The sequence below is a fragment of the Atractosteus spatula genome, chromosome 11 (assembly GCF_055471065.1).
Source record: "Atractosteus spatula isolate fAtrSpa1 chromosome 11, fAtrSpa1.hap1, whole genome shotgun sequence".
Taxonomy (NCBI): Eukaryota; Metazoa; Chordata; class Actinopteri; order Semionotiformes; family Lepisosteidae; genus Atractosteus; species Atractosteus spatula.
In genome coordinates this window covers 43,908,843-43,933,094 of record NC_142716.1, presented here as the reverse complement: position 1 = coordinate 43,933,094, position 24,252 = coordinate 43,908,843, and the positions used below count along the sequence as shown (strand labels likewise).

Genomic DNA, 24,252 nt, shown 5'->3' with positions numbered 1-24,252 from the left:
CTGTTTTTTGTTTCAAAAGAATGCGATGTACTCCTCTGTGGTTGGCTTCAGTTAAATATAATAGCACGTCTGTCGCTTTTAGCCTGGTTGACAACATGTCTGCCTTGGAAACAGACACTTTCAGTCCCATCCTCCGTCATTATAATTCACTGTTGAACTCAGTGACTCATATTTCTCACATGGGAACATCCAACACTTTCCCGAGCAAAGTGCATGTAATTAATGTCTAATTTATTTGGGCTTAAACATGAGAATTCTACAGTGATTCCAAAGCAGTATAACTTATAAAGGGTCTTACATCCTCTCGGGTGACAATAAAGTGCAGCCTTGTCCTCTTTTTATTTATGGGCTTGTTTGTACTTACACAAGTAGAAGCGGAGCTGTGGATCCTCCAAGTGCTTCTTCACAAACTCTCTCAAAGCACCAACTACGGAGACAAAACAGAACCAGTACAATGTCAGCACATTCAGCAACAGCCAAAAAAAGCAACGACTTAATAAACGTCTTCAATAGTAATAAAGACCATGCTGAAAAAAAAAATTAAAGGTAACTTGCGCACTATGCATGATATGGTGAAGAGATCCTGGAAAGATCAAAACAGTGATCATGACATAACCATTGTTATTTGAATTCAAGTATACTGTAAACGTGTACCATCTCCCCAGAATTCAGCAGAGCGAATTATTTACTGATTAAAATCACTTTACTTTGGGGTTGTTTCTCTTTTTTTTTATGTGGTTGCTACAATACAAACAGAAAACATGTTTTGTTTGTCTTTATCACTTGGTGTTGGAAAAGCGTGCCCTCTGTCAATTACCGTCGAGTGTACCTGTTGCACACCAGCAGCTGGGATTTAATTTAATCAGTGGAGGTTAACCATGCCCAGATTAGCATTGCATGCATATTTGTGGTGAGCTGTTTTAAGTGCTAGGCGGCTATCCAGAGGATGATGGTTTAGGTCTCGGCGGGATCTGAGATTCCAGCCCACATGCTCATGGGCTCAGCTACTCTACCTTCCCTGGACCACCATGGTGAGCAGAGTGGGGGTTTTCTTGCTTTGGAAAGGGAGGAACAACAGGAAAGGGATTCAGATCCAGGACTTAGTCACGAGCCGGGCCTCAGCCAGGACACCCCAGAAGCGTGCTGTATATCAACCATCAAATCGTAAAATAAAATACACAAAAATGTGAAAGTGAAAATTAATTATTGCAATCGCATGCCAAACTATGTTGTGAATCTAGCCAAGTGTCTTTCTCCAATCAACATATCCTTTTTTCATTTCTCAGAATCCATCATCCTCTCTTATGTTATATGCACCTAAGGTACATTAAAATAAAACCACCTGTCTCATATTAGCTTTGGCTAAATCGACTTGAGGCAATAAGATGTTTTAAAAGCATGATAGGTTTGCTTTCAGTTTTACCGTTAAGGTCTCTGCAGGTTGATATGACAACTGCAGTACTAAAAGATGAGGGCAGAGAATGCCAGGACAGGACTCCCCTATGATGCCAAGCGGATTCTAAGTGTAGCCTGCGTTCACCCTTTCAGCAGCAAAGAACCTAACTGACCAGGGACAACATCCAGAAAGTCTAAAGGCTGTCAGGCTAAAAGAAACGCGTGGAATATTTTTAGCCTTGAACAGATAAAAAAAAATAGTCAAAATCCCCAAAGGCACTGACAAAGACAACCCGGTGGACTCCTTCAGAATCAACAGAGAAACATGAAACATGATACAAGGTAGGCACAGATGCAGGGATGTATATTTAAAACTTATAACAGGATGCATGTCTTTACACAAAGGGCTGCGGGGGTATTGCACAAGCTAACAGCCTTGTTGTTTGACCTGATCCCGTGTCTGCTTTCAAGAAAGGACTGCATGCAATTACCTTCTAACCACCAAATGGACTAGAGTGATAGAATGGCCTCCTCTTCTTTATAATGCTATTCATCTTCAATTGTGATTGCAGAAACCAATTACAAAATCTGTTTTAATGTTCATAACTTAATCAGCTTTACTAAATGAGCTCAAGCTGATAGCAGATGAGCAGGGGCCAACACTTGGCAAAGCACATAAAAATGTGCCTTCTACAAAATTGCCTCTTCTTTGTTACTAGATGAAAATCACAACAGCTGTTATTACATACACAAGTATCAAGGAACCCTCTTGTAGATTACAGTGACACATTAGTGAAAATGACATCTTGAAAATGATAAGCATATCTGATAATGTACCCAGAAGAGAAAAGTGGCAAAGAAAAGCAAAGAAATACTTCTTTATTTTAGCAAGAGTACGGTCTGACAATTTTACAGCTCAAAATTGTTTGTGTGTAAAAGAGGTTGCAGAAATGGGAGCCAAACCTTCCTTAGAACATTAAGTGGAAGACTCTAATAAAATTAAACCATCGCAAGAATGAAAGAGACAGACATCAAAGTCAAGTTGAATTGCACAAGCTGTTTGATCTCTCTCTCGTTTTTTTTTTTTAAGATTTAGTCTGGCTGATGCAGAACCATTTACACTCTGGTCTTCATTATTTCAAACCCCTTTAAAATGACTTTATTATTGTACTTTCAGATTTACCAGCTCAAGGGTTGAAGGGAGACTCCTGTCATCTTTATTACTTGAACACGGAGAGGGAAAAGAGAGCAAAGATAAGTGGAATATTACTGTTTATATTGGTTATGAAGAAAACTAGCTTGCAAAATACTGAACTTGGTGATTTGTCCAAAATCTGTGGAAGAAGGAAAAAACATGTTCTGTCCCAGAGATATTCTCTTAACAATGCTGAAAGAGTAAATACACAGTATCCTGTGAAATTACTCAACAAATCATAAAGATTCTACTTTTTGTTGATGTCTGAACTTGAAATCATTACACTTTCAGTTAGTTTATATTTAGAATTTACACAATATACTCCTGATTGATCAAGCTAAAAATACAAACAGCATCTAAATACTTTTTTAGAGAAAATGCAAAGATTTGCAATTGCAAAAGTATTCAACCCCTGAATCAGTTCAGGAGCAAAAGATTAGTCAAAAGATTACTGTAATGGTCTCTGTCTGCATGCAATCAAAGTGGTTTAAGTTCAGAGAAAATGCATGTCTCCCTCCGTTTGATTTCAGGACACAACTCACATAGTGATATGTCTAACCAACCATAAAAACCAAGGAGCTTTCCAAATAAGTCAGGGATATAGTGATAGACAGGTATAGATTAGGAGAAAGTTAAAAACATGTTTCAAAGCCACTGCTCATCACTAAGTGAAACATGCATTAAACCACCCAGATACATCCGAAATCAGGCCAAAGATCCAAACTGAGCAGCTGTGCAAGCAGAAACTGCCACTTTAAAGCCAACAATGACTTGGAGACATTTGCAAAATTATTCAGTTTTCACATATAGGCAATATCCCAGTCCTTACACAAAGCTGGCCTGTATGTAAGCTGAAAGCAGGCAGAAGATTTTGTGGTCAGATGAGACAATATTTGAACATTTTGGTCTAAAAGCAATCTGTTACATCTGGTACAAGCCTAACACTGCATATTACACAGTCATCACTATCCCAGCTGTCAAGCATAGTGGTCACAGCACCATTTTAAGGAGATGCTTCTTATTTGTACGGATTGGGAAACCTGTCAAGTTTGGGGATAAAACAGATGATGCAAAATGCGGGTATAGGTTAAGGGAAAACCTGCCTGTATCAGCCAAGAAATTAAAATTGGGTCAAAAATTCACATTTCAGCAGAACAAAGACCTGAAGCAGAAGGCCAAAGCCTCTCTGGAATGGTTGCACAAGAAGACTGTACTGTATGTCCTTGAGTGGCCTGGTGACTTTACTGAATAGAAAATTTATGGCAAGAATGGAAGGTCAAAACCCATCAACAGTCCTCAAAAAACTTGTCGAAACGAGTAATTTTACCAGGTAGAAAGGGCAAAATTGACACCACAGTACCAAGAAAACGTAATTTCTACCAAAGGTCTTTGTCTAAGTAATGACTTGGTGACTTATGTATCTAATGCAACCAGTACATTTTAATTTGTTGTTTTTTCCTTAAATGTTTTGCTTACACAGTGTAAAGTTCATTATAGTTTTGAATAAAATAATTAATTTGAACAAAGGTATTGATCACCTGTATCATCAAAACGTGAATTTATTGGTCAACAGTGTTTTTGCAAGGCACTGTACATAATGAAAACAACTAAACTAAAAGAATCAGTTTATTACCTAAAAGCAATGCCACAGATTAATAATAAAGCAATATAAAACAGTAACAGGAGTTCAAGTAGGTGGCTGCACCAGTGTGCGTAGGCTGCAAAGGAACAAGTAAAGGTTTATTCCCTGCTGAAAAGAGAAGAGAGGAAACACAATGTTTCAGCTGTGTAGCCTTCTTTGTTGTGTAAACTTTTACTTGTTCCTAAAATACTAATGTCCCATCTGTTCCCTCACGTAGAAAGAACTGTACAAGTTCTTTTGGGACTTATACATCTCACCAATTTATGGGCAGAACTTGAACTTCAAAAAAGACCCGAACACATTCTGACTACCTATGGTGAAATCTATGGATGTCTGTAACATTAATGGATTCCTTTTACTAAGAGTAAAAGATTTACGGAAGCCCCTTGCTTTAGTTTCCCTTTTGGCATCCCAGAGGACAGAAGGATCATCTCAAGAAACAAAAGAAATGCATGATTTGCTTTTCTGTGCCTTTAAAGGAAGTTCAAATTAAGTTGTGTTTTTTTAAATTTTATTATACTTTTATTGCCACTTGGTTTGCATATATACTGCAGCCCACAGTCGGCGCTTAGAGAACACAATTAAAAAAAACAACAGTACGAGTCTTTTTTGTGTGAAACTTTACTGTAAGTCACTTGTGCCTGTGGTGTCTGCGAGGTTTTCAGTCGGAGCACTCGTGACAGTGCCTGTTTAGTTCTGCTAGCTGAGCGCCCTTCTCCATGTGAAAGACTTGACACACCATCACGCGAACTACAGATGTTGTTACAACTCAGGACTTTACGGAATCCAATGAAGAAAAGTAATAAAAAACATAATTTAAACCCTAACATGAAAGCTTCACAACACACATGACCATGGGTCAATGGGTAATTTCACTCAAGGGATAAACTCAATAAAAAAAAAAACTCTGTTAAAAAAATCCAATTGCTTTTAAACAGTACAGCATTTCACATCTGATACACATACACACTAATGACACCAGAGGCAATGCATGTCAAAGCCTTATTTGACACTAGATGTTTTAAAGGCTTTGATCTTTCCAGTCACCTGAAAGTAATACTAACCATTTGGTCAGGTTTTTGATAACTGCTCTTGTGTTGTTCTTGTTTACTTAAATCTTTATAGACATTAGTGAGGGAAAGAAAAAAGTGAAGAAAAAACAGGCAAACTAAAACGGAAGAGATGAGAAAATCTTAAAATGAGAAAAAGTAATCAATTTTCCTTTTCTTAAATATATTTCACATGCCACACTATTCATATTTGGAACACACAGTTTTTTTTCATTCTACCAGATCATTCATATTTAAACATAATTCCCACAATCCTATAAGCAAAATAGGAAATATTTTGAATTGAATTGCTGGTGGGCTATCCATACAAAGATTTAACAGCAATGTTGGCAAAATGCAAGGCAAATGTATTTCTGTTAAATCAGGAACAGAATAATGTAACAACTACAATTTACAAAAAAAGTCATGCTTTCTTCAAGGAATTTTTTTGGCACTACACTATGTTTTGTTTCTGAATTAATTATCTTTGGGATAAAAAGCACTGTATGAAATGCAATTATTATGTGTGTGTTTTAGAACTAAAACATTTCATCTCTCATTTGCAATATCCAATTTCTTATACACCCATATTTGCTAGTGATAAAGAAGAAACTACATTTTGTGGGCTCTCAAGCCCTCCACATATTTTTGTATTATAATGCTGGATTATAGTTCACAAATGACCAGCCAAATAAAGTTTGATCACAGCACAGGTGTGGTCTATACTTCAGACACTTGGCCACAGGGGGCACTGTTATGTGTCAATGCAAGAAATCAATTGACAACAGGTAGGCTTGCTCCTTCATAACTGCATAACATACACTGACTGCATACAAAATGCAGTAACACCTACAAAAATGTAAAATCATCACAGCACTGGGTCCTTGGGTGGAGTTTAAATATTCTCCCTGTGTTTGAGTTTCCTCTGGGTGCTCCAGCTTCCTCCCACACTCTAAAGACATACATCCAGGTTTCTGAGAAAATTGGCCCTGGTGTGAGTGTGTGTGTGTTTTTGTCTGTCTGCACTGCGATGGACTGGGGTCCCATCCAGGGTGTACCGTGCCTTGTGTCTGTTGCTTGCTGGGGTAGGCTCCGGCACCCCTGTGATCCAACACTGGATAAAGAAGTTAGAAAACATGGATGGATGGTTGATGCAACAGCAGCCATAGTGCACCAGTACGCTCACCACACATCAGCTCTCAGTGGAGAGGAGTCCAGAGCGATGAAGCCAACAGACAGATAGGGATTATTAGGAGGCCATGATTGATAAAGGCCACGGGGAATTTGGCCAGGACACTGGGGTTACACACTTACCCTTTCCAAGACACGCCTTGGAATTTTTAGAGACCACAGAGAGTCAGGACCTAAGTTGTAAATCTTATCCAAAGATCAGCCTAATTTTTTTACAGTATAATGTCCCCATCACTATACTGGGGCATTAGGACCAACACAGAATGCAGGGTGAGTGCCCCCTGCTGGCCCCACTAACACCTCTTCCAGCAGCAACCTGAACTCCCCCCTCCAGGTACTGACCAGGCTCACACCTGCCTAGCTTCAGTGGGCTGCCAGCGGTGAGTTACAGGGTGATGTAGCTGCTGGCCTGTGGCAAAAGCCGGGGTAAACTGTCTGTTTGGATCACATATCTTAATCTGTGCTCTGAGTAAGAGTATGTACTGGAGCCGAAGACCATTAAATGTTAGACATGCTTCAAGCTCCATAGCAAGACAGCCACCTTAATAATCCACTTTAATAATTTAGCCCCATACTACCTAAAGCAATATGCACCATTGTCCAGGGAATCCCAGTCACAGTTGGCTAGCAACATGTTTTGTGATTTATGGCACAAATTATGAAGAATTTAGAAGTCACTCACTTGTCTCCAGGGGCCGAAAGAAACCCTGTAGAACATGCCTGTCCGGAAACTGGACTCTCACAACCACCTACAGAGACAGAAAGAAACACTTTGTTAACAAGGAAGACAATCACTTTGGAAATACAGCCATTAATGCGGTGAAAAAAGTAAATATCCTGAATATTCTGTTATAGCTGACCATGTGTGGCTGAATTTAATGATAAGCATTTTAAAAATCCCCTGTAACACAGCACTAATCATTGTTCATCATTAAAGCATTTTAAATCTTTACTGTGATAATAACAGTGATATCGGAGGACATTTAGACTGTTAGAAAACCCTACATCATAAATTAACGATATAATCTATATGTGATAACATTTCTTATTGTAAAAGAAGCATTTTTATCCCTCAAAGAAGGAAACACCATAGCAAATTTTATATCTGGGAAATCCTGTACAAGCCTTGCTATTTTATAGTGAAATGTATTTTGACGATTCAATTTTTGGAGCTACAGTATGTAGTCAAAAGTCAATGAAGAAGTGATGCTTTGCAGGTTATAACTTAAGTAAGTTAAACGTAAAACACAAACGTAGGTTGATTGGTGATGGCTTAGGGGCTAGCTTCATGCGATCCTTCTAGGAAGTAACCTGGTAAATACAGTTCAGATAGTAAAGAAAACAAAATCAGAGGAAATGATTAATTTGTTCTTCAGACACTTAAATAGCTGAGCTGATTTATACAAAAAATCAGAATTCCATTTAAAGAATACTGATTTGGCGAGAAAAGTAAAATGAAGCGAGCATCCTGTCAAGAGCCAACAGCACTAACAAAATTGCCTCATCTCTCTGAATTGTAAAAGTGTTCTGCGATACCTTATTATAATAACTATTTATACAGTGCCTTTAAGGTGGCTTCTTAAAGTGCTTTACAGAACGACAACAACAATAACAAAATACGCAAGATGTGCACAATGAGAATACACAATGAGAGGAAACAGTAGATAGGGGTACTGAATACAGTAGGAGCAGAGGGGTAAAGAACAGAACCAGTTAAGCAAAGTTCAGGTGGGTAGCTGCGTCTGCATGAAAAGGCTGCAAGGGAACAAGTAATAGGTTTATTCCATGCTGAAAAGAGAAGAAAGAAAACACAACGTTTCGGCCGTGGAGCCTTCTTCAGGTGTGAGGTGCTCAGCATGGAATAAACCTATTACTTGTTCCTTTGCAGTTAAGCAAAGGCTCTTCTAAAGAAGAAGGTTTTGAGTCTAGATTTGAAGGAGTTTAGAGAAGTTGACTCTCTGATATCCTTAGGGATAGTTCCAGAGCTTTAGGGCATAACAGCAGAAGGCCCCATCACCCACAGAGTGTAGACGGTGTTGGGGACAGATAGGAGACCAGAATTAGTGGAGCGAAGGTTGAAAGGTGGGGAGTAGGACGACAGTAGCTGACACAGGTACTGAGGTGCCAAGCCATGCAGAGCCTCAAAGGTGAGCGTGAGGGTTTTGAAGTCAACACGAAACTTGACACGATGCCAGCGCAAGGACTCCAGGATAGAAGTAAAGTGATCACTTGCACTAGACCTGGTCAGGATTTTGGCATCCGAATTTTGGACATACTGACATTTGTTCAATGTGGATTTAGAAACCTAAGCAAGTAGAGCGTTACAGTAGTCAATTCAGGAGAGGACAAATTTGTTGATCAGCTTTTCCGCCACAGTTAGTGCTAACAGAGGATAACATAGATACCTTGGGGTATTTCTCCATCTTCTCCTTCATCTGAGACTCCCGCAGAGCCCTTGTCATGAGTGGAACTTCTTCAAACAGCTTCCTAGTGCAAAAAAAAAAGATGCAACATCTCGCTTTTGTTATCGGTTCCAAATTCAGAGAATCTGTTCTCTTACTGCTCAGCCACTAACTGGCTGATCAGCAGCTCATGGCCACAAAGAGAGGACCTGCTGGGGAGGCAGAAAGGAAGGCCCTATTGTAAGATATAAACCTGCTTATACTGCTAGGAATTTTAGACAATGCACCGCAACCTCTTAATTGAATGCCACACAAGGAGTCAGATATTTATCCCATGAATCATGTCTCTGTACACATAATCTTAGAAAGTCTAGGAATAATCTGAAATATTAACTGAAAGTAAAGAAAATACTTAAATACAAAACTGATCCACCACTAAAAATCTATCTAGTGTTTATATAAATATGAATCAACAAACTACAGATTGCAAATGGCTATTCCAAATACATCTCATATACTGTATATAGATATATATTTTAGTTTTCAATTTTTGTTTGCAGTTTTTGCTGACATTACACTTTTCATCCACAAAAGTGTCCAGCTTGTACGTTCAGATTTTTATCATAATTACTTTAAAGCAAACGTGTGCACATCATTTGTCATTCAACAAAATGAGACATCATTGGAAGGAGGTGAATGCTTCCGTAAAGCACTGTCCAATACTTTTAGCAGGTGTACACCAATGAATTATTCCATTGCTGAGACAGTCACGGCACCCTAAAACATCGCAAATGGAAGGTAAACAAGCAAACATGGCCAGCAGACCATGCCAACTTAATTTGGGAAATTCCAGTTGATTAAATTAATTAGTTATTAGCATGGAAGGATGCATCCAAACAGGCATTAATACACGACAAAATTATCGGTCCCAATACACATTTTAGAACATAAGAAAGGATGGAAACAAGAGACAGGCATTTAGCCCATTTAGCCTGTGGATTAGTTAAGAGCTAACTGATATGAGGGTCTCATTCAGCTGATTCTTGTTCCAGGCTCCCAAAACCTCTTTGTTGCATTTTTAATGCCTCTCGATTTGCCTAACCATGATGCGTTGTGTTCCGAGAGTTGCATGCCTGCTTCAGTCAAGTTAATAAGAATGTGAAGGCAACTGAAAAAACTACTGCTTGACATTGTGAACTTAAGACACAGGCGACCCTCCGTGTAGACAGATTACCACTTCATTAAACAAACCAAGAATCCAACAATAACACACTCTTAAACACAGATTCCTCTATGAAAAGTTCCCATTAACTCTCTCCCACTTTAAACAGATACAAAACGTCTCGTGGAAAACTATGCCCCTTGCCAAAAGTTACTGGGGGGAAATGGAAAGATGTTTTGCTTTTTGACAATTACAAAATATACAAGCTGAAAACATGTTTACAAGTGTGTGTATGTACTGTAGATATACCATTTAAAAACACACTTCATAAAAAAAGACACATCAAATGGGACTTTCCCATTTTAAGAACTACCCTCAACAGGAACGATTTTATCTGTTCAATTCCAAAAAGCTGGGACACATTATAAAAACACAAAAAGCTGTTAAGGGAACAGTTGGATGTGGGTGACCACAGTTTCGAGGTTGACCAGAATAGGTCATAAAAACAAAATGAACCACTAGCACTGGCAGTAATAAGCCATGTATATAAAAACTAGTGAGGAGTGGGAATTTCTCAAATTATGCTGTGCCCAAAGAAAATAAATAGAAAAATATTAACCTGAGGAATGCTGGTGCTCCGAGAGCTATGCCAGTCTGATTTATTGCTCAATGAATGCCCGGAGAGAACTGTGGTCGACTAATTTTATGTTATACAATTGGAGACAATTACACTGAACAAGAAAGCAACTGGGGTTGCCTTCTCCACCAATGGGAAGGAGGAGAGAGGACAGCAATTAGGGAAACGAGCAAGAGAAGCCGCCCCATGCGTGTCAGGCATGCGTGCAAGAAGCACAGAATGTCAAGCCATAATGGGCCAGCAGGGGTTTATCTGTCTGTGGTTTGCAGCCCCGACATGCCCTCCCCCAATTACAGCAGCATCAAAACAGGTTGTGTCATATGCCTTTGCACTGATGAACCTCCCTGCTTGAAAAAGACCTGGCTGTTACAGGTAATGGTCTCCACGCTGAAATGTAGTTACGCCTAGAGGGGATCTGCATGTCTTGAAGGAATCTGCTGAAAAATCACGCAGTAATGTGGCTCCCGAAAATGTTTTTCAAGCAAAAAAAACGTCTGAGAAGAAAAAGGCATAAAAAGTGGATTGCAGGTTCTATAGCTTCATACCACAAGTCACTGTAGTTGTAAAACCACTTCACACCTTTTCACTTCTATATACCAAGGATCTAAGTCACAAAAGGTTTTCCATAAATGTATTGCTAGCATTGTTATTTGAGAAGGACGTATGTGTCCACACAAGCCTTAAGAACTACTTATATACAACATCCACAAAATAATCAGTCTCACAGATTCTTGCATTTTCCAGTTGTTACTAGACAATGTGTTAAATACTCTGTACAGCTGTGTATGGCTCATCAGTTCAATTAGTTGAGTGCTGTGTGAAACTGGAAAAATGTGACTGGAGAAATAGTACACCCTGAACATGACAGAAACATGCACGTTTATAAAGTTACACCACTGATTCATTTTCCCGCTTTCCACAGTGAATATGTAAAATGGGAAAACTCAAAGTTGTGTACTCGCAGGTAGTGCTCTCACAAAACAAACATATGGATTTTTTCACCAAACTGAACTTATAAAATAGCAAGGATACACAGCATCATTAATTACAAAAAGTAAGTGATGGGTTACAAGATGACATAAGGCCTGTTGTTTAATTTGCATGTATTAATAATTTGGAATAATGATCATAAATCTGTGCCTGCTCTTAGGAACACACCTGCCTGGACTGATCATATTAAAAGTAATCTCCAAACTCAGCCGGGCCTGATGTTTCAGTTTCATTTCTCATGAAGGACACTGACTGATGCAATTTCACACGCAGCTTGCCCTGCTCTGGTTTAAGAAGAGGGAAGCTTTGCTCTCACATCTGTAGGGTTCAGATTCAATCACAAAGGTGAAACAGCCCTGTGACTGAGGACTTAACAAGCGCAGACCCATGTGCACACTCACTTCAAAGTGGCATGGGGATGAATTTAAATTAAAGAGGCTGTAAAGTAAAACAGAAGCTCATCAGTTTCCAAAACATTAAAGGGTTATTTCTGCAAAATAAACTCAGACCATACAGCTATTCCTCAGAACATTTGTTATACCATCTTCAAGGGGAAATATTAAACCAAGATGCTGTTTTATGCTAGGGATATACAGGAGACCCTGTTGTCTAAATTTTAGAGATGTGTCACGGAAGAAAATTGGTCTGAGCTTTTTGATCTGGACTCTATGTAGTTTACAGAGAATCATGAATATAAACAGGAGCATTTAAAACGCCATATTGTTTTTAAAAAGGCATAATACTTCTGATAATATGGAATTTGTCTTATCTTGATAGACAAATTACAAGCTTCATTTTGAATTTGTTGTTTTGGCAAGAAAGATCATGCTTTGAGCAAAATATTTTATCCTTAATATAACTAATTTGTGTAATTACAGAGGGACATGAAACAACTGGTATATTTTGTTGACACCCCATGTATACGATTTCAATAAAAGTTTTACTGCACATCAGGTTTTTCCACACACAAAATGAAGTAAATTAAACTAAAATAAAAATTATATTGAGGGAAAGACTGTCAAAGACATTTGTCTACTGTGGTTACATTCATTTACTATCATCTCAAACCGCAAAAAAAAATAGTTGTACAACATTCACGAAGAAAGTTTTGTTTTGAAGAGCAACTCGTAAAAAAAGCCAGAACACCAACTGGCAGAAAAAGAGGTATTTTGCAACTTTCGCCACTGTCTTACATTGCCATTCCAAGGGCTTTTAATTAAGGAATGGTAAGTTACAATTTTTAGTTTAAAAATAATACAACGTGTACTTTAAATACCAAAGATTCCCCTGAAAATGAGAGGTGAGCCATTTTAGGTGGGTCAATAATAGAGGCTACATTTAAGTTCAGACGTACTCGAGTGACCTTCTCTAGACCTATCTCATACCATTAGGCTAAACTCAGCACAAGGTCATCTGTCTTCTCCCTACACTAAGTGCTCAGGAAACCTGCCACTGTTCTGTGTAATAGGGTTGCTAAGTATAGACATTCGACACAACAGCCTTTCTGTCACGATGTGTCCTGCCAGCTGCAATTTATAGCAACCCCCCAGGCTGCTTTACTGTCCTCCTTTCCTTCTGTACCAAAGCAGAGCCACGCCATGCCTCTCTCCATTAGGATCCCAGCCTCTCTGGCCTTGTCCCGGCTCTCTTTACACCGACCAAACCTTTCGTATTTCTGAGGTAAACACCGGCCGGCCAGGCAGGAGCCAGTGGGAAAAGATTGAATGACATTGTCCGATCAGTTCACAGAAGATTTTCTTCTTTTTTTAAAAAAAAAAGCGGAGTGGGTGGAGTCAGATGAACAGCGCCTGGAGGGTCGGGGTTGGGAAGATTGGGGGTGGGGGGGCGATACAAAAACGTGGTTACCGTTCGCTCTTTAGCTGCGCAAACCGCTTCCTGATGTCGTCGACGGTCACCTCGAAGAACTCATCAGGCAGGTCTACGCTGTTGCTGTGCCCGCGTTCCCCAGCATCCATGTGAAAGACCAATGGATCCCTGTCCACAGGCTGCAACAGGAAAGATCTGTTTTGCCAGGCATTCAACTAGTAATGCCAAAAATAATATCTGGCACAGAAAGGAGTGTTTTGAAACTGCACCACCAGGCTTTTAATGTGGCATAACTTGAGATTCCTGCAGCACACGTGTTAGAGCTCCCCCCTGAGGCCACTCTCAGTACAGCACACACTGAGGGATGTTTAACATTAAGCAAGCTGCCTATACAGCAAGAGCAATACAAACAATTAGCACATTGCCTGACTTGCATCCGACTTTTTTACCAAGAGAAGAAAACTATGAAAACTGTGAAGTCTCTCACAGATCCTTCGGGATGCTAATGTATGTGCTTATAATATTTAAATGTTAAAACTTTTCTTTTACACTTCATAGCCTCAGATGTTTGCGAAGTAGGCGCAGCTAGCACAGCATGGAGGAAAACGATTAATTAGCAGGGCCCTGGATGTTAAAAATAAAAAGTCCATGCATCGAAAGCAACCAGGATAACAATGCGGCTGGAGAACGAAGCAGTCTGCTTTGTGGGACGGGCGCAGTCACACGTTATGGCACATACTTGGTAGGAAGGGGAAAGAATGTGCAATGTCAAATTAAAGTGAAGAATGAGATGTAAATCCCAGATGACAGCAAACTGTTTTAATGCTGAATTTTTTGTGCAGCAGCTCTACTAACAGACTGAGGGCTGTATTAACTGAAATTTTGGGGGGATGTAATCCATTTGAGAATAATACGGTCATGGTGATACACCCAAGACGTTCAGATATGAACAACGAATCAAGTGGTACGTTCAGAGAAATAATTTGTTGCTACAGGAAATGCTACAATTATATGAAACTCGATGCTACATCAGGGCCTGCATTCTTTTATTCTGACAGATCACCAAAGGCCACAACAGAGACCAGTTGTTCAAGCGTTCAGAGATAGGGACATGAGAATGTCTTTCTGAAATCTGACATAAAACTTGCCCTGACAGTTTTGGGGGCTGCTGCATGCACCTGACCTCAGCGGGGCTCATCATGCCTGCCTGACAATGTGAGGGGACACAGGAGGCCACTGGAATGATAGACTTTGACGTGCGGCTTTCATGACACGTCTCATTTACATGAAAAAAAGAGAATGTTAAATCATTGGCACTGATAGGATTGTAGGAGCCTGTAGAGTATGCATGAAGTATAGGCGGTGCGGTAGCTCTGTGGCTAAGGATCTGCGCCTGTGCCTGGAAGGTTGCCGGTTCAAATCCCGCAGCCGAATCCTGCAGAGGAATCCTACTCTGTTGGGCCCCTGAGCAAGGCCCTTAACCCCAACTGCTCCAGGGGCGCCGTACAATGGCTGACCCTGTGCTCTGACCCCAAGCTTCTCTCCTTGTCTGTGTGTCTGTGTCTCATGGAGAAAAGCTGGGGTATGCGAAAAGACGAATTCCTAATGCAAGAAATTGTATAGGGCTAATAAAGAAACATTATCACATTATTAGCATCATTTCAATTATTTAAATGGCTTAGTTAAAAAAATCATTTGATTGATTTTAAAAAAATGTGTGCTAGTAATGGTGATGAACCAAATAATACGTTTTTATAGTTCAGGTGGGTATCTGCGTCAGCATGTGTAGGCTGCAAAGGAACAGGTTATAGGTTTATTCCATGCTGAAAAAAAGAAGAAAGAAAACACAACGTTTCGGTCGTGGAGCCTTCTTCAGGTGTGAAGAAGACACCTGAAGAAGGCTCCACGGCCGAAACGTTGTGTTTCCTTTCTTCTTTTTTTCAGCATGGAATAAACCTATTACGTGCTCCAATACGTTTTTATGCCAACCTCCAGTTCCATAAATAGTCAAATAAAAATCAAATTTAAGAAAACGTCTCCTGTCTCCTGTCTCCTGTCTCCTGTCTCCTGTCTCCTGTCTCCTGGCCACAACAAACCTACAGCGAACTAAAATAATAAATGATAAAAATAACTTGTTTCTCTCAGTGATTGCAAAACCTAATGTGCATGTTTCTTTTTATGAAGCCAACTTTGACTGACAGATTCTCTTTTGCTTGGACCCTTTGCAGAAATGACCATGTCTGACCTCAAGACCGTTTCCGGAGTCAACAGCAAATCGCAGAGGAAACGAGAAGATGGGACAGATATTTTTAGCCGTTTTATAGAAAGCACCATTTTGGTTTCCTAGAGCAGACACTGCTCTTGGCTCCACAGCATGCCCACTGTGGTGCGACACTCTGGCTCAGCCCGCTGCCAAGCTCCAATCACCAGCCGTGAGGCTTCATTTATGGCCAATATGACAGCCCTTTAATCTGACAAGTCACTTTGTTCTTTGTCCTTGTTCAGTTTTGACATCCGCTGCATCAAGGAGAGGAGACACATTTCTTTTGTCTAAGTCTCTTTGTGGCTGACGGCTTCAATGAATTAATTAATAGGAAGAAATTCTTTGTTTCTCCTTTGAGGGAAAAAGGAAACCATTTAATTTATAAAACCAAAGTTCTCAAGAATTAAATGTAAAACTCCTTATAATAGTAAGGAAGTAAAAAAATGTGTGCACATATTTCTTATAATAGCAACACAGGACAATGACATGATTTATTTAACTCAGTAACATCATATGTAATGCAATACAAAAACAAATGGCCAGAGTTTTACCTTGATGTCTGCTAAATAGCTACTTAATTACTAATTACTCTGATTGATGCAAGCCGGTGAATGATTAAAAAAGCTCTACTTTTCCTTTTTATAAAAATGACCATGGAATGTAACTTTAACCCTCATTTCTACAATCATTCTTTTTATATTTTTCTTAGCTCTTTTAAAAGACCTCCAAATCACCCTGTATATATTTTCAGACTTAAAATAACAAACACCAAATATTTAAGAAAAAAAGGACAAACATCTCTTTAAAGTGCATTTTTTCAATCAGTCCTTCTGTAACTTCATACCAACTTAATTTTTTTCAAAACATGAAATGATCAATGACTTTTTTTACCTCTAAAAATTCTTCTCCCTGTTCAATGTCCCATTCACCATGTTTAGCACACACTGGGCCCTAAAACAAAATTAAAAACAAGGATTACAAAGGCATTCTTAAAAAAGAGACTGATCAAAATTACAAGGCTTTGTTTTACTATTTTTGTCATTAAAGTGACATTTAGAATAGTCAACAACCCAGCGTGGGTGGTGGGACCTCTTTTTTTATTTTTATTTTTTAGAAAACATGCCACAGTCCATTGTAACTACAGGGTAACATCAGGATAATTAGAGCTCTCTTCCAGAAGACCTTAGGAGTGTCCCCATTAGGAACTCTCATCTGACATCCATCTTGGTTTTTCTCTCTAAGAAATCTGCAATTTTAAATGGGTATTTTTCTTTTAGTTTGTTTATTTACGTCGGCATTGGGCTCAATAAGGAGTTCATGAAATGATTACAAAATACAGAACATCTGAAAAACCACCATCAAATGGAAAGAGCAGATTTCTTATTTGTGCTTTAAGAGCAGTAAACGATCAATTCTGACTACAGTTTAGCAAGCTACACTTTTCCGAGTTATATATTTTATTAGTGCTTAGCCTACTTAAATAATTGTTTTTTATAGTTATAGTGGATTACACTGTAGTGTTGTAGTTAGTGCTGCTGCCTCACAACTCTAGGGTCCTGGGTTTGACTCTGGACTGATCTTGTGTGGACTCTGCATGTATTCCCTGTGGCCTTGAGGGTTTTTCTACAGGTGCTCCTGTTTCGTTCCACAGTCCAAAGACAATCAGGTTGGTGTCTGAATTTCCTCCTAAAGTTTGAGTGAGTTTCTGTGTGTGCAAGTGTAAATAAGTGAGTGTGTTTGTGTACGTGCACGTGTGAGCGAGTGTGTGTGTTTGTGTGCAGAAGTGCTTGTATGAGTGAGTGAGTTTCTGCGTGTGCATGTGTGCCTTGTGATGGACTGGCCCCTAGTCCAGAATCTATCTTGGTTTGTGCTCATTGTCTGCCAGGTTATGCTCTGGCTAACCACGACCCTGTGTTAGATTAAGCAGTAATTGAAAATGAATGGATGTAGCAATAATCGTAGCACAAAACAAGCATTAATGATGTAATTGAAAATAAAAATCCTACACAGTGTAAGACTTTGCAATGTAACATCTTTAATTAAGTCAACCAAAAAGAATTCCACTCCTTCGAACATCAGTAAAGACCTTAGTGATGAAAGTGAAGAAGTGAAGAGTTTATTATTGCAGTTATCGCACTCTGCAGCTCTCTGTGACTGAGAGCTGATAAGGTGAATGCACATTCATGTTGCCTGTTGCATTTTCAATGAAATGCTGAAGCTGTGCATACTATAGGGTTAAGGTTAGGAAATGTGACAAAACATCAGCCAGCAAGAACCAGTTGCCAAAACAGATGCTGACAGTTCTTCAAAGATGAAAACACCAGACTTACTTCCAAACAACACATTAGAGCTAAAACGCCGCGATGACATCACTAATTGCAACTACTACGAGTCAGCAGCCTTGATAGTACCATTCAGAGAGCCTTTGATGAGTGATTTATCTCAAACGGTTTCTAATATACTTCCACAAGCAGTGCTATTCAGGCATACAAGAAGCATTCTTGAAATGGTACACTGTCTCTTTCCCCAGACACGCTGGAACACTTGTTATTGAACTTGGAACACAACTGTTACAGAACTCTTAGAACATAAGTAACAAGTAACTAGAAGGAGGAAAGTTCACACAATATGAATTGTGAAATATGAAAACCATGTCATATAGAATTGCTGGTAATTAGATTTTTATAAGTCCTAAAGTACTGAGAATCCCCAGCTAAGCAGGCTTTTTAACACCTGTAAACTGTATTGACACAGCAAAATCATAACTTTAACACACACAGGTCTAAACCAGTCTACTCTATGAGGGGTACATGTTGTACACTTAACTGGCAAAAATCACAATTACCATAAATCATTAACTTCATCATTAAATTTGACCAAAACCATTGTAATATTTTTATTGCCTTAGTAATATGGTAATACTACCAACCTGTATCTGCCTGAACAGAAAATTTACCATTTAACACATCTTAAGCATTTCTTCATTTACCCTTTTCTATAAAGCTAAAATAAAATCCATTCTAAATCCTCTTAAAACACAATTAGATTTAAGAGTAAAAAGTTAAAAAAGTACAATCAACTTTAAGTTGTGAAATGTTCCTGATTTTTTGGCCATGCTATCTTCCAGGTTTACATCCTGACATTCCTCTAATCTCTACGCTGCATAATTAAAACATGGTGATGCCACAAAGCTTACAAAGGTGATTAAAAGAGAAACAAGATACTTTAATTATCAAGGAGGCTTTGTTCCCAGAACTCAGTTTAACACTTCCTAACTGAATGAGTCTTTGGAAGCTTGCCTTGAGTCAAGACGTGTGCTATTGAAACGAGTGGGTGCAACTACACAGAGAAACAGATCATCCTTATCAACTACAGCTGATCCAAAACATAGCTACTGTACTAACCCTGCCCTGGCAGAGAAACCCTGTACTACAGATTCAGTTCTCCTTCAGGATGCAAAGCTCTTTTCTCTCTTGTGACAGCACATGTTAACTGTTGACTGACCAAAAGAGGTGATTTGTCTTACCATTTCTATTTTTGAATGCATGCTTAAAGTAAAACATTAACAAGTGAAAAAGTCCCTCCCCCCCAAAAAAAAAACATCCCAGCCCCCCAAAAATCTATGGTTTTAATCTTTGAGACAGCATGCAAACATGGTGGTCAACACCTGATCCTGGGTTCGATTTTGGACTGGGGTGCCTGCTGTATTTTCATAAAATGCTACAGATTCCTTAGACCTTCCCTGTGATGGACTGGCATACCATCCAGGGTGTAGTCATGCCTTCCAGCATTTTTCTGTCTAAAATGGATGTATGGTGTTTTACATGTCTCCCAACTTGCCACAGTCCACTTCCAGTTTTGCTTCATAAGGGAAATTTCATACCCATTCTTTTATACTCGTAGGTGAGTGCTCATGAGTCATAGCCACTGCTTAAAATCACTGCCAGATGATGCTCAGGTTGACCATGGGAGCAGGATTCAGGCTCCCAATTTGAATCAATTTCCTGAGGACAAACTAGAAGTACTTACAGTAAAGTTACAGTAAGAGATGATTACAGTTATTTCTCTTTTATTCAAAAAAAAACGTGAAACCTCAGAGCTACGTTTAATGAGCCTTCCAAATTCAAACACTAAGGAATATTTAGAAAAATGTTGCCAAAGATTATTTTGCAGGAAACATTTCTTGTGGAGAGGTGGGGGGAGAACACGTGCTAAAAAAATCAGGAGTGGTAGGAACTCCTGGCTTTCAAATTGAGCAGCTTAGTTTTCACCCCACCGGTCTGTGGCTAAGGACTCTGGAGCAATAAGACTTTCATCGTGCCAATGTCCTGTCCCCAGTGTCGCTTTGGCTCCAGATCTGTGGACAGGCCAAGGTTCATGAATGCAACAAGAATAAAGAAACTGAGAAAGGAGTCGTTCCCTTCCTGTTGAGTATCTTCAGTCGCCTAATTAGTGCAATCGGTAAAAGGCTTTAAACAGGGGAACATTCAGCTCCTCTAAACATATCAGGATACTCAACATTTAAGTGCACTGAAAAAAACAAACATTTTTTAACATCCTCAATAGTTTAGAAGCTCTTTAAAGACAAACCCTCCATTGTTTACAAGTGTGTAAGTTTCTGTCTCTAGAAATTACAGTTGGGAACTTCTCAGAACCAACGCACACACTTACAGCTTTTTTTTTTAACTTGATAAACTTAATGAAACTACCCACCAATGTTTCCCACCATTTCTCAGTGATCTGGAAAATAAATCATTATTCGGGTCTTTGATCAGAGAGTTGTGCCCATCTTTCTCTGGCCTCCTTAATTGTAATAGCCCATATGGTGTCCCCCTGAGGCTGACCGGCTCACAGGCAGATATCAAAGGCATATATTTACAGTTATCTCTGGTACGCCAAGGAAGCAATCAGGCCTCGTTAGGGGTCAGCACACTGGCCTAGGACAGGAACAGAAATGAGTGACGCGGACTTCAAAGAGTGTCGATCCTCCAAATATTGTTAGAACTCAGAACTATACACACTATAATCAGGAAATGGGAAAACATTCCACTCTGATCTGAAAAGGGGGGGGGGGGGATATAAGAAAACTACCTTTAAATAATTAATGCGACTGACATCAAAGGTCGTGAACTGACTTGGTCTCCTAAAGACTCATAACACAAAAATCAAGCAAAATGTGTTATTTTATCCAGTCCTGTGGTTGAATTTTTATATGGTGAAAATCAAACCATTTCAAACCTTAATGGAAAATATCTGGGCTTTCTCTTGTATTAACTGAGTGCAGCTTTGAAGTTCATTTTAAAAAACGAAAAAATGGGGCAATACTGCATGCAAACATTCTTCTTTTTGAAAGCAAAGAAGAAAAAAGGCAATAATAAACACAAAGGCAGGGCGGCATTCTGTAGTATCTTATAATCAATTAAACATCATTATCAGATTCAAACAACAAAGATCAAAGAATTACAGGAGCTGATCAAAGTCTGTTTCTGAAACGAGTTAAAGTTATGCCACAGAATACAGTGGAAAATGCTTACACCTACCGTATCATCATCTCTTTCATGATAGCTGAAGTAAGAAACTCCTTTAAAAAGCTACTCTAAGGGGATCTCGAGTATTAATAAGCAGTGAGCTGTAGTGTGTATCTGTGTGCGTGCATGTGTGCACTGTTAGTTTCCTGTAATCCATTAAGTGTGCATCTAATTCAGTGCCTGTGTGAACTGTGGTGCCTTTCTGAGCATCATTCTAAAATGCCTGGCTGAATTCACACATTTAAAAAATGCATTTTCATGGATAATAAAATCCCAATTCTTCCAAGCAAACTAATCTCCGATGTTGTATAACTTAAAATAACTCAGAACAGAACAAATGATTCAGAATGTGATGAGTACGTAACTGATTACGTTCAAGTTGTCACTTTTTCTTAATGTTTTTGAGAATTAAAAGCAGCAGTGTCATACCAACTGCAGCATTTGAAGTAGTCTAAAGCCTAAATGTCTTACACATCATTGGACTCCAACATTCAACTGTATGACTAAAACACTGTTTTTCTTAATGATTACATTATACACTGGCTGAAATAATTATTCTAGCATACTGAAATCTGCTTACAAACATTACATACTTGGGTTTGTCATTAATGATTAATTGCTTGCATTGGTGTAGTGTTTTTCATCCCAGGTAAATAGGTATCCCAAGGTATATCTTCAGGTATATAGGTGGGGACCCACTTCATTCACTACTAATCATAACACCCCCTTTCCTATACAGGTATCTTCCACTATCTAAGTCAAAAGACAAAACTAAACAATCAAATGAGGTTTTCACCTTTGACCATACAAAAAGTGTATTTGTGCATTTAATAAAATACATATATATATACCATCAGCATCCGTATAAAAGAAATACAAAAGAAGCGAGCAACTTACTTTCTGACTGTATAAACATCACAAAGAACATTCCAGATATATAAAACACAAATCACAGACTGCTCTTTTCCTGCTTCTGTTTTTGCAGCTGATTGCAGGTGATATTTTGTTCCAAGATCACTCAAAAACTAGTTAACAGCAATTAATAAAAAATATTTTTTTTGGCTCAACTGAACTTTGATATATGCTTTCTATACACAGTTGATTTCCAAGAGATTTCCCTGAAATCTTATAGCTAGGCCAGGCTGTTCAGTGAAGGTGGCAGGATAATGACAGAAGTTTTTCCTACTCTTACCTTCGACTCACTGCTGGGCTTGGGTTTCTTGGCCTTGGGGGGCCCTCCAGGGCTGGAGAGGGAAGTCAGAGAGCTGGAGTTTAGCTGTCCGCTCCCCCCAGTGGGACCCCCAGCACCTGGCCCTCCGAGCCGTTGCCCCCCTCCGGAAAACGGCACAAAGGTGCTTGGATTTGGAACGTGGGCCGAGGCTGGCTTCATCCTGGAAGGCAACTCAGTAGAGGGACCGGGGGTTTCCGAAGACGGTTTCAGCTCAGATTCTTGGGTTTCAGTGACAAGGTCTTTTACTGGTGCATTCTCTGCGCCTTTTGGTTTCGGATCATCCAGGCTTGCTACATCTCCGCTGGCCTCTGTGGCATCACCGCGCAATGGAGAGGGAATAGCAACTGGCTTCTTTGCAGAGGGCTCTGGCTCGGTCTTATCGAGCGCAGCCGACACCACCGGCTTGGGCGTTGGGTCAGGTGGGGGAGGCTGATCTGCTGTCTCTGGCCTCTCTTCCTTCTTCACGGCAGCTACACTGCCCATTTCCAAAGGCTCACCCTGTTCAGGGGACTTTGATTTCTTCAGCACATATCTATGACGGAGTACGCAGACAGAAGCAGGACACCAGGTTCAGCAAATAGTACCCAAGTATTACATAAGACAAACTAAGGCACATTCCCCAAGGAATATTTCAAACTCTTACTCAGACCCTTACATTCATCAGATGCACTTTAGGGATTTTTCAGGGATGCTTCCAATAGGAAAAAAAAAGAGTAACCTACTCTGAAGTGTACACCTCCCTTCTTATTGTTAAATTACAAAAATGATATAAATGGTAATACATAACAGATACCCCCACCTACATATGCACACTAGACCACGTCATTGAGGAAAAAAATAACACTTTGCTGCACTCATTCAAACAATGAGAAACAGGAGGAAACTTCTTTCAAATTATAGACATGATCTACTTTAAGCCTGTCTCATGACATAAACTAAATTTTATATCTCAGTGTCCAGTCCCTGTCACTCATCCAGTTCCCATCATCAGAAATAAAAAATATTCAGACTCAAGAGTTGACAAGTAGCACATGTGACCAGCGGTAAGTCCTGCAGGGGTGTGCTACTCCTCCAGTTGGCGTTAACATGGAGCTAGCGGCGTGTGACATAGCAAACAGCTCTGCAGGTGGGCTCCAGGGGAGAGTGCCGGCATCACATTTTCTCCTGAGCCAGTGCCGGACAGCTGAATCTTAAAACAGCTGCAAATTCCCAACATGGGTGGGCATATAACTAACAGGAAAGGCTTGCTAATGAAGGGGAAAATGCCCTACTGTGCAAATGTCGTTTCCTGGGTCATCCAGCAGAAACGCTCCACTCACCTGACGATGGCACTGCCACCTGTGAGACCAAGGGATTTCAGGGTCGTTTTCTTCAGCGCTTCCTCTCCAGCGACCTGAATGAGACATTTACATATACTTTGTATTATTATTTGCACAATGAGCTGGAATATCAAACAGAATCGTATTAAATCCCATGGGCTTTGCAGAAGGCAAACGTGTGAAAACACTAAGAAAGAGAAATTGGAGAGGGAAAGGATAAATTTCAAGACCATTTGGCTTTTTTAACACGTTTCCTGAAGACACGAGCTATTAAATAAACAGCAGTATCATGTTTCCTTTCACATTCAGTGTAATGCTCTATCTATTCTCGTGCACATGCAGAATTATTTATCACCTTACATCACAACTGTTCAACTTCTTACATGTCGTCACTTAGTGACGTATTAGCTGGTGGCTTTGC

General features: G+C 39.6%; 1 protein-coding gene across 1 annotated transcript in view; it reads right to left on the bottom strand.

Moving 5' to 3' along the window:
* The window catches only part of aspscr1 (ASPSCR1 tether for SLC2A4, UBX domain containing), a 69,146-nt gene that overhangs the window by 28,238 nt on the left and 16,656 nt on the right, over positions 1-24,252 (bottom strand). The window contains exons 6-12 of the mRNA XM_088927670.1: positions 23,832-23,905; positions 22,474-23,044; positions 16,645-16,704; positions 13,530-13,669; positions 8,878-8,959; positions 7,155-7,221; positions 365-427 (exon numbers count right to left, since the gene is read on the bottom strand). Of these exons, the coding sequence (XP_088783796.1) occupies positions 365-427; positions 7,155-7,221; positions 8,878-8,959; positions 13,530-13,669; positions 16,645-16,704; positions 22,474-23,044; positions 23,832-23,905 (1,057 nt within the window). The remainder of the gene's footprint in view (positions 1-364; positions 428-7,154; positions 7,222-8,877; positions 8,960-13,529; positions 13,670-16,644; positions 16,705-22,473; positions 23,045-23,831; positions 23,906-24,252) is intronic.